Source organism: Leptodactylus fuscus, chromosome 7 (genome assembly GCF_031893055.1).
Source record: "Leptodactylus fuscus isolate aLepFus1 chromosome 7, aLepFus1.hap2, whole genome shotgun sequence".
Taxonomy (NCBI): domain Eukaryota; kingdom Metazoa; phylum Chordata; class Amphibia; order Anura; family Leptodactylidae; genus Leptodactylus; species Leptodactylus fuscus.
In genome coordinates, this window is record NC_134271.1 from 148,768,713 (window position 1) to 148,780,740 (window position 12,028).

The window sequence follows — 12,028 nt, forward strand, 5'->3', positions numbered from 1 at the left end:
TAGGATTGAGCCTAGATCGGCGATTGAGCAAATTTCACGATGGGAATCGGCTGGAAAATGATCGGAAATCAGATTTTAAACTCAATCCTGAAATCTCAAGATTGGCTCAACCCTAGATCACAATATTGATTAGGATTGGTCGTCAATATTACATCATTAGGTGCGACTCTCCATAACTACCTGTGGCCTCACAACTTTTTGTGTACATGAACACAGAAGTACGAAATTGTAATAAGCCACCACTACCATCACTACTAAGTAGAATGACGTGACTGCAGATCGGACCCTCACCGATCTGATCATCAATATCGTGATCCCGAAACAGCAAAAAAAAAGGTCTATTGTACGGTTGCCAAGATCTCCAGATCTTCAAGTCCAGAAAATCCAATAAGCAACATCCCTCAGAAGAGGCAGAAATAACCATACGATACAGAACTAAGTCAATACTGTGCACAAAATTGTCTTATCAGGCAGTTTGAGATGTAGAGCCTGATATTCGGTACAGTGTTGAGTTGTCTCGCTGCCCGTATCCCCCCTGTCCTGCTTCTGGCAGTAGGATACTTGAGGACTCATAGTATATTAGGAGACCGATCTCATGTAGACATATATAGACAGTGGTTACAGGAGGAGGGGGGTTCAAGTGACGAATGTCCAGACTGGCAAGCCTGTTAGGATAGGATGTCCCTCCCGAGTTCTTGACCTCCTCCTATCCAGCCCCCTCATCCTCTTTTATGGACTGGGTGTCAGATTTTGCCTTTGCTTTTCAGTCTGTGCACACTGGGATAGCCTCCACCACTTGTTCCCAGACTCTCGCCTCCATCTCAACCAGCTCAAGGAGCTGTCCTAAACCCCTAAGTAAGAGTGGAGCCATCTCACCAAGAAGCCAGAGGAGATACCTGTTCATCTGAAACTATTCCTTTACCTGTAGGGGTGGAGAAGGGGTTTTGGTACAATCCTCCTAGAGTTTCCCCCTATTGACTTTAAACTGGGATCCTAATCTAAGACCTGTTGATTTGGAACGTGCGAGAGGATGAAGGGGCTGTGGCTGGTTTTGGCAGCTCTGTGCCTCGCCCTGGCCAACCTGGGTGCCCGGGCCGAGGACGGACTCGACTTCCCAGAGTATGACGGAGAGGACAGAGTCATCCACATCAGCTTGAAAAACTATAAGGCTGCCCTAAAGAAGTACGAAGTTTTGGCCTTGCTATACCATGAACCTATTGAGGATGACAAAGCTTCACAAAGACAGTTTGAGATGGAGGAGCTGATACTGGAGGTACAAAGAGGCACGAGGAGATTCTTATTATTTATCTCATGGCTTCGTATAACCAGAACGGACGTCAAAATCCAAAAAATTGGTACAGTCCAACCTATGGTACCATTTAGTGGATCAAAACCCCCAGCCTCGAGTCTTGCTCCACTAAAAGGCATCACAACTTGCTGTACCCGTTGCTTCAGGTTGCTTATTTGCACTCAGTAACCTTCATTTATTGGTATGAATGCGCCCTCCTGCAACTTTTACTTACCTGAGATATTATTCTGTGCTTTTCATCTATGTCTTGTGTTCTCAAATACATTCAGACGCATCATCTGTGCTTAATTCCATCTAACATATACAGTTGTGCTCAAAACTATTAAGTACAAGTCAAGTGAAAAGTTAAAGTTGTCGGAGGGTTCAAATTCCATTTGATATTACAAGCTATAGAGTGTTGTAGTGTCATGTAGCCTGAAAGAAGCCATTTTTGCTATATTATTTTGTTTATTTTAAATAATAAGGGTTGTATAAATATTCATAGAACAAATAGATATTAAATAGTAAGGGTATGGATATTTATACAATATCTAAATATTAAGTAATAATGGTATGAATATTTATACAATATGTGAATATTAAACACTGAGGGTGTGACTAATTATGCAATATGTGAATATTAAATAATAAAGGTACGAATAGTTATCGAATACGTGAGTATTAAACTATAAAAGTTGGAATATTTATACAATATGCAAATATTAAATAATATGGGTATAAATATTTAGAATATGTGAATATTGGATAATTGGGTAATGAATATTTATACAATATCTGAATATTAAATCATAAGGGTACAAATACTATGTAAATATTGAATAATAGGGGTATAAATGTAAAATATTAGATAATATGGGGATGAATATTTATACAATATGTGAGTATTGTATAATAAGGGTGTGACTATTAATACAATATTTGAATATTAAAAAAAAAGTTTGACTCTACAATATGCAAATACTATATAACAAGGGTGTGAATATTTATACAATATCCGAATATTAAATAATCTGTGTATGAATATTTAGACAATGGCACGTGAATATGGAATATTAATTATGAATTATATAATATGCAAAGACATGCTAATTTTTGATGAATAGTATCTAATAATAGCAGAACGTATTCCACGTTATCCCATAGGGTCATTCTGTTAATCAGCCGTTTGCACTTCCAAGCCCCGCCCCCTATGACATCACACAATGTCATCCGCCTTCTATACCTTCCTAAGATTTCATGAATGTTTTTAACCATTTGGTCAAATCGAAAGGGGGCAGATTTTATTTTTGGTGAATGCAAGCATCTGATTGGCTGTCCTGGTGCATGGCTGTGCTTTGTTAGTAAATACCATTCACACTGACAGTCTTACATCTCTAGGAGATCTTTCTATGACAATGACTTCAGCTCTGTTTGCCAATAGTAACAATATCGACCAATGACAGCCCTGGAAAGTGCTGAGATGGTAGATCTGACTGGTCAGTATTTCGGGCTCAGCAATATTTTGAGTGACACATGCTGCACATGCCTGGGGCTGCTAGCTGGCCAGATTTTCAGAATATCCCTAAATTAGGTCACCATGTCTGTCTCAGGTGTTTCTAACCTACTACCCATAACTGAGAAGGGCCTATTTTTCCTACATCTGCCCTTTTTCTATCTTCTACGACTAAGGGTTCGGGTGGGGTCATCATAGAAGGCCTGTAATAAACTATACCCCCTGTAGTAAACTATATACCTAAAAGGAATGTATACAAAATGACAAATCCACACACCATATATAATACAAAGCTTATCTTGTCACTCAGAATAAGTGTAAATGAATTCTAGCCGGATATTTCTTTAAATGTTTATATACATTTTTTCTGTTGCATGCAGTACCATTTTTTATCTCTACCATCTCCAATAGGCATCAATGCAACAGCGCCCCCCCCCCCCCTTCCTCCTCCATCTACCTGATCTTCAGGAATGGAAGGCCCTGTATTATATATAATATTACAACTACTTGATGTCAATGATGGTCTCATCTATGAGCTCCTTTGAAATGAATAAGGCTGAGCTGCAATACCATCTACAACCTGTGGACAAGTGTGGTGCTGTTTCTGGAAGAAAACAGCCATGATTTTTTTTTAGTCTTAGGAAACGATTTTAGAAACATTATAAGGACCTTTAGTCTAAGGATGTATGCTATACTCATCAATGTCTCACTCAATGGACAATTTAGGAGACTAGACTGGGTCAGTGATCTAAGGGGAAGTGAGAAATTGTAAACCAAAATGCTTATCACTTAATTTTAGGTCCCAAAAAATATCACAAATCCTCATCTCCAAAAAGACAGTAGAGGACATGGACCAGATCTGAGGGTGTCAGGGACGTCTCAGATATACAAGTTAGATAAATAGATAGATAGATAGATAGATAGACAGATAGATAGATAGATAGGAGATACATAGATAGATAGATGATAGATAGATAGATAGATAGATAGATAGATAGGAGATAGATAAATAGATAGATAGATAGATAGATAGATAGATAGATAGGAGATACATAGATAGATAGATGATAGATAGATAGATAGATAGATGATAGATAGATAGGAGATAGATAGATAGATAGATAGATAGATAGATAGATAGATAGAGATAGGAGATAGATAGATAGATAGTTAGGAGATAGATAGATAGATAGATAGGCCATGTCATATTACAGGACATCATGTGTTATTTGCATTGTCTTCTGTGTTGTATCAGGGTGCGGTGCAGACACATAGATCCACTAATAGTGATGATACTGTCTGATACTATGACATATATGCTCACTCCATGGTATACTCTCCATAGGTGGAGTTCTCCCTTATAGTAAAATCTGACATAATGTCCGTCACAGATGTTTCTAAATTTACAGTATTGGGATTTGCTGGGTATACGGCTCCAGTGCCCGTACCTTTATAAGGTATGCTGTGTGGGTCTGGGCACGGCGTCTTCGCTGACTCCAGCTCTGCCAGTGGATTGGAGGAGAGCCGTCACTGTGGCCAAGAATGGGCTGTCCTGGGTCAGATCGATGTGATGAGTGGAGCTGGCTGGCATACCACACCCTGGGCACTGCTTAGGTTACAGGCTGAAGTGCACATTCAGGGGAATCGCAGCACTGCTCCATATGGTCGTCTCTCTGGAAAAAGAAGCCACAGGCTTAGAGGGGACGAAAGCTTTCCTCATACTGACCCAGCAGCTCCTTCCAAGAGGGTCAAAAATAGACTCTTTATAAGGTTTGCCCCTAGCTCCAACACCCGCTCCCTGGATGTCTTAACAGCACCCAAAATACTCCGGATACATGGACTGATGTGTCCTTATCAAGACCTAACACTTAGGCAAGTTACTAACTCTCAGGTCACAGTCAGCCCCATCCCAACTGAACATGACTGATAACAGAGAGCAATATATTAACCTGTTACTACCTAAACTAAATGGCTGCAATAGATTGTATTCACCTGTCCTACAGTGGGCTTCTCCTGACATTGCTGATAACAGATAGTAATAAATTGTATTCCCCTGTCCTACAGTCGGCCTCTCCTCTCCTGACATGGCTGATAAAAGATAGTAATAGATTGTATTCACCTGTCCTACAGTCGGCCTCTCCTCTCCTGACATGGCTGATAACAGATAGTAATAGATTGTATTCTCCTGTCCTACAGTCGGCCTCTCCTCTCCTGACATGGCTGATAAAAGATAGTAATAGATTGTATTCCCCTGTCCTACAGTCGGCCTCTCCTCTCCTGACATTGCTGATAACAGATAGTAATAGATTGTATTCTCCTGTCCTACAGTCGGCCTCTCCTCTCCTGACATGGCTGATAACAGATAGTAATAGATTGTAGTCACCTGGTTATTTTTTTCCTTTCTCTTTGATTTTTTTTTGTATAAATTTTGTGGGCATTACTAAGGGGGCATTATTATATTGTGTTATGGGTTACAGAGGGGGTATTATATTGAGTTGAGACCCATAGGAGAAATTCAGTGGGATCATTTAGTGGATATGATAGTGTGCCGAGCCACCTAGGGGGCATTGTATGGTGTATTAAGGGCATAATATAGTTTGGGGCCATGTAGAGTTCTTAGTGGGGTCACTTTATGGACCTTATATTGTGTGGGGCTACTTTGGAGACAATATATTGCATGTGTACACTTAAGCGGTATTAAACTGTGTGGGCCACGTGGGAGGTATTCTACTACATGAGACAAATAAAGTGGCGTTGTACTACATGGGACGACTAAAGTGGCATTGTACTACATGGGATGACTAAAGTGGCATTGTACTACATGGGACGACTAAAGTGGCATTGTACTACATGGGACGACTAAAGTGGCGTTGTACTACATGGGACAACTAAAGTGGCATTGTACTACATGGGAAGACTAGAGTGGCATTGTACTACATGGGACGACTAAAGTGGCGTTGTACTACATGGGACGACTAGAGTAGCATTGTGCTACATGGGACGACAAAAGTGGCATTGTACTACATGGGACGACTAAAGTGGAATGTACTACATGGGATGACTAGAGTGTTGTACTGTGTGGTGAGCATTATGCTATAAAGCCACTTAGGGGGGCATTATACTGTGTGGGTCCACTTAGCAGGGCATTATACTGTGGAGTCACCCAAGGATATTGTACGGCGTGAGTCCATTTAGGGGACATTATACTGAGTGGGTCCGCTTAGGAAGTCATTAAACTGTGGGCGTCACCTAGTAACATTATACTGTGTGGGACCAATTAGTGGACATTATATTGTGTGGGTTCACTTAGGGGACAATATACCATGGGGTCACCAAGGGACATTATACTGTGTGGCACCACTTAAGAAACATTATACTCTGTGTGTTCACTTAGGGGTATTATACTGCATGCATCTTCTTAGAGGACATAATATTGTGTGGGTACACTTAGGGGTATTATACTGCATGCATCTTCTTAGGGGACATAATATTGTGTGGGTACACTTAGGGGACATTATACTGTGTAGTTCAACTTGGGGGAGTATTATACTATAGGCTCACTAGGGACATTATGTTGTGTGCACAACTTAGGGAACATTATTTTGTGTGGTCATCTAGGGACATTATACTGCATGAGTACACTTAGGGGGGAATTATACTATGGAGCACTAGGGACATTATGCTGAGTGGCACAACTTAGGTAACATTATACTGTGTTGGTCCACTTAGGGATATTATACAGTGGGGTCACCTAGGGATATTATACTGTGTGAGTCCACTTACAGGACATTATAATGTGTGGTGGGAACCATGAGTGCATATTATTCATTATAGGGCACTAATATTGTATTGTGGCATAGAAGGACTTAGTAGGAATGGATAGAGTAAAAGGGAGCACTGGTGGGGTTAAGGGCATAACACCAAATTTGCTGCAGTGCTCTAATTAAACTGCCACACTTGTCCTTCTTTGTGTACCCCAAAAGCAGGCAACTATGGTGATATTGGGTTGCCCACTTATGAAACCATTGCACTGGGCTCACCTTCTTCTTAGGTACACCCTAAACCATATTTGCCATCAAATCCAGAAAAAAAGGGGAGACTTCACTGCACTGCAGAAGCCCCATTTATTGTTTTGGTGCTGCAGCAGAGCGCTGGGTCTATGTAGAATAGGCATGGCCTATAAGGTAGGGAAGTGGTCTTCAAATCCTTGAAGGACAAACCCCACCTTCTTACACCGAAACTTTGGGCATAACTTTGTCATTTATACCATCACAAGCTTATTCCGGGAGCTGTGGGTATTGTACAGAGTTGCTACATCCACTAGATGGCATCACAACCTGCAAATCCCCCCTATCGTCTGGCCAACTGCTGTTTACTGCAGAATTTTTTATTTTTTGTGTTGTGAGCATCTGCTCGTCTTACTAACGGCATCCAAACATAATAGATTCTAACGTGGGCGGCGTCACGAGAGTGAGGTGTCATGGAAGACAGACGGGCGGCAGGGTTCACAAGGCTGCCTGCAAGAAACTCTCTACCTGCGTTTAGAAAAGTGGAGCGCCAACTGGCAGCGGCCGCAGAAATCCAGAATTACTCACTGCTAGATTGTTTTCATGTTTCTGCTGCATTTACAGAGATTCAAGCCAAAATAATAATTAAAAAGGAAGAGAATCTGATGAAATTGAAGAATTCTGGGAGTTGTGATATAAGTCATGATGATAGGCAGTGAGCGATCCAGACAAGGTGGTGGTGGTGGGGGGCATATACTAAATCTAGTCACATCTACTGCTCCAGACCCCAATATGTGGATCTATAGCTGTACTGAAACTGCAACACCCATCAAATATAGAGGCAGTATTATAGTAGTTATATTCTTGTACATAGGAGTAGTATTATAGTAGTTATATTCTTGTACATAGGAAGTAGTATTATAGTAGTTATATTCTTGTACATAGGAGTAGTATTATAGTAGTTATATTCTTGTACATAGGAGTAGTATTATAGTAGTTATATTCTTGTACATAGGAGTAGTATTATAGTAGTTATATTCTTGTACATAGGAGGTAGTATTATAGTAGTTATATTCTTGTACATAGGAGTAGTATTATAGTAGTTATATTCTTGTACATAGGAGGTAGTATTATAGTAGTTATATTCTTGTACATAGGAGTAGTATTATAGTAGTTATATTCTTGTACATAGGGGCAGTATTATAGTAGTTATATTCTTGTACATAGGAGGTAGTATTATAGTAGTTATATTCTTGTACATAGGAGCAGTATTATAGTAGTTATATTCTTGTACATAGGACGTAGTATTATAGTAGTTATATTATTGTACATAGGAGCTGTATTATAGTAGTTATATTCTTGTACATAGGAGGTAGTATTATAGTAGTTATATTCTTGTACATAGGAGTAGTATTATAGTAGTTATATTCTTGTACATAGGACGTAGTATTATAGTAGTTATATTCTTGTACATAGGGGGCAGTATTATAGTAGTTATATTCTTGTACATAGGAGGTAGTATTATAGTAGTTATATTCTTGTACATAGGAGGTAGTATTATAGTAGTTATATTCTTGTACATAGGAGTAGTATTATAGTAGTTATATTCTTGTTTCATAGGAGGTAGTATTATAGTAGTTATATTCTTGTACATAGGAGCAGTATTATAATAGTTATATTCTTGTACATAGGAGAAGTATTTTAGTAGTTATATTCTTGTACATAGGAGCAGTATTATAGTAGTTATATTCGTGTACATAGGAGGTAGTATTATAGTAGTTATAGTCTTGTACATAGGAAGTAGTATTATAGTACTTATATTCTTGTACATAGTAGTAGTATTATAGTAGTTATATTCTTGTACAAAAGAGACTAGTTTCACGATAGATATATTCTTCTACATAAGGGGGCAGCATCTTTTAACAAAACCTGTGATAAATTGTTTTTACCATGTGATTTAGGGTTGATTATTATGTAGGCGTGAGTAGAGTTTTGTTGTGGGGAGGGGGGCTGTTGAGTTATCAAAACACCTACTATTATATAATATAACGTGCTGAATGTTGCGTCTAGTTTTATAGTCCTAAATCATTCTGTTTCTTTTCTCTTCCTTTTTTTCTCCCTTTTTGTCTTTTTCCCTAGTTAGCTGCCCAAGTCCTGGAAGATAAAGGTGTAGGATTTGGGTTGGTGGACTCTGAAGAAGACGCCGCTGTAGCTAAGAAATTAGGTGAGTGTTAAGATGTGCATTTTTATCGTTAGGATTTTAGTTGCTATTATGGTGTGAAATACTTTATATAAAGTTCCTAAAGGTACCGTAAGACTTAGCCTGCCCTCTGGTGGGCAAAAGTGAAAAAATCCTCGAATAGTGCCAGTGGCAGATGTTCTTTGAAGGGTTTTTCCATTTTTCATGGTGGCATATTAGTATACAATTACTGAATGCCCATGAGGTTGTGCCATGACAAATTCCTACAGTCATCGGACTTAACTCCTTCAGTACTGGTCAGACACAGAGCAGATACAATGCTTTTCTACATAACTATCGATTTGATGCCAGGATGATTGAAATCAATATTGCTTCTTAAAAAAAAAGCGATTCCTGTCTCAAAAATCTCTGACCAATCAAGACAGGAAGCAGCAACGGGTCAAGACAGACAATTTGCCCCCCACAAACACACACACACACACGGTAAAGACGGATACTTTGTCTCTCATCAACAGATACTTTGGGCCAGATTTTAGAAAATTTTCAAAAGATTTATCTTTGTTGCTAATAGTAACCAATCATTGTCCTTGATTTCTTGCTATGGGTAACATATACAGTTTGGTGTTACTATAACCTGCGGTCTTCCGGACGATAATCCAAAATGAACGTATAGCTGTTCTATCATATGAGTCCTTCTTCTCCTCCCCTCCCCATACCTAAGAGCGCCCCCATGTGTTGAATTTTCCTTAGCTCAGGACCTTCTCTTGAGTGTCACAAGGTAGGAGGTGCTGCAACGTTACCAAATGCGCAGTCACCGTGTGGAAGTCCAGGACATACTCACATTTTCCGGGATTGTTTCCAAAAATTCGGGATTGTTCCAGCCATTCGAGACAGTTATCAGCTATGGTTACAATGTGAGTTAAGCGCTGCGGGTAGTGTACAACGTCACCATAGTGTAAGTAGAGATGTTAGGTCATAACCTCAAGTCAGTCGATGTCTCCGAGGAGGGTCTGACAACTAGGAGCGGCTTCATGTGAGACATAGTGTACCTGTCCTGATAGATCACACGCTATAGTGTACCTGTCCTGATAGATCACATGCTATAGTGTACATGTCCTGATAGATCACATGCTATAGTGTACCTGTCCTGATAGATCACACGCTATAGTGTACCTGTCCTGATAGATCACACGCTATAGTGTACCTGTCCTGATAGATCACACGCTATAGTGTACCTGTCCTGATAGATCACTCACTATAGTGTACCTGTCCTGATAGATCACTCACTATAGTGTACCTGTCCTGATAGATCATTCACTATAGTGTACCTGTCCTGATAGATCACACACTATAGTGTACCTGTCCTGATAGATCATTCACTATAGTGTACCTGTCCTGATAGATCATTCACTATAGTGTACCTGTCCTGACAGATCACACGCTATAGTGTACCTGTCCTGATAGATCACTCACTATAGTGTACCTGTCCTGATAGATCACTCACTATAGTGTACCTGTCCTGATAGATCATTCACTATAGTGTACCTGTCCTGATAGATCACACACTATAGTGTACCTGTCCTGATAGATCACACACTATAGTGTACCTGTCCTGATAGATCACTCACTATAGTGTACCTGTCCTGATAGATCATTCACTATAGTCTACCTGTCCTGATAGATCACTCACTATAGTGTACCTGTCCTGATAGATCACTCACTAATGTGTAACTGTCCTGATAGATCACATGCTATAGTGTACCTGTCCTGATAGATCATTCACTATAGTGTACCTGTCCTGATAGATCACTCACTATAGTGTACATGTCCTGATAGATCACACACTATACAGTAGTGTACATGTCCTGATAGATCACATGCTATAGTGTACATGTTCTGATAGATCACACACTATAGTGTACATGTCCTGATAGATCACACACTATACAGTAGTGTACATGTCCTGATAGATCACACACTATAGTGTACCTGTCCTGATAGATCACTCACTATAGTGTACCTGTCCTGATAGATCACTCACTATAGTGTACCTGTCCTGATAGATCACTCACTATAGTGTACATGTCCTGATAGATCACACACTATACAGTAGTGTACATGTCCTGATAGATCACATGCTATAGTGTACATGTCCTGATAGATCACATGCTATAGTGTACATGTTCTGATAGATCACACACTATAGTGTACCTGTCCTGATAGATCACACACTATAGTGTACATGTCCTGATAGATCACACGCTATAGTGTACCTGTCCTGATAGATCACACACTATAGTGTACATGTCCTGATAGATCACACACTATAGTGTACATGTCCTGATAGATCACACACTATACAGTAGTGTACATGTCCTGATAGATCACACACTATAGTGTACCTGTCCTGATAGATCACACACTATAGTGTACCTGTCCTGATAGATCACACGCTATAGTGTACCTGTCCTGATAGATCACACACTATAGTGTACATGTCCTGATAGATCACACGCTATAGTGTACATGTCCTGATAGATCACACACTATAGTGTACATGTCCTGATAGATCACACGCTATAGTGTACATGACCTGATAGATCACACACTATAGTGTACATGTCCTGATAGATCACACACTATAGTGTACCTGTCCTGATAGATCACACACTATAGTGTACATGTCCTGATAGATCACACGCTATAGTGTACATGTTCTGATAGATCACACACTATAGTGTACATGTCCTGATAGATCACACGCTATAGTGTACATGTCCTGATAGATCACACGCTATAGTGTACATGTCCTGATAGATCACATGCTATAGTGTACATGTCCTGATAGATCACACGCTATAGTGTACATGTCCTGATAGATCATACACTATAGTGTACCTGTCCTGATAGATCACACACTATAGTGTACATGTCCTGATAGATCACACACTATAGTGTACCTGTCCTGATAGATCACACACTATAGTGTACATGTCCTGATAGATCACACGCTATAGTGT

At 39.8% G+C, this 12,028-nt stretch overlaps 1 protein-coding gene across 1 annotated transcript in view; it reads left to right on the top strand.

Annotated features, from left to right (window-relative positions):
• The first annotated feature begins 749 nt into the window (after window positions 1-749).
• Window positions 750-12,028, top strand: part of CASQ1 (calsequestrin 1) — a 71,652-nt gene continuing 60,373 nt past the window's right edge. The window contains exons 1-2 of the mRNA XM_075283259.1: window positions 750-1,273; window positions 8,948-9,032. Of these exons, the coding sequence (XP_075139360.1) occupies window positions 1,031-1,273; window positions 8,948-9,032 (328 nt within the window). The 5' untranslated portion in view covers window positions 750-1,030. The remainder of the gene's footprint in view (window positions 1,274-8,947; window positions 9,033-12,028) is intronic.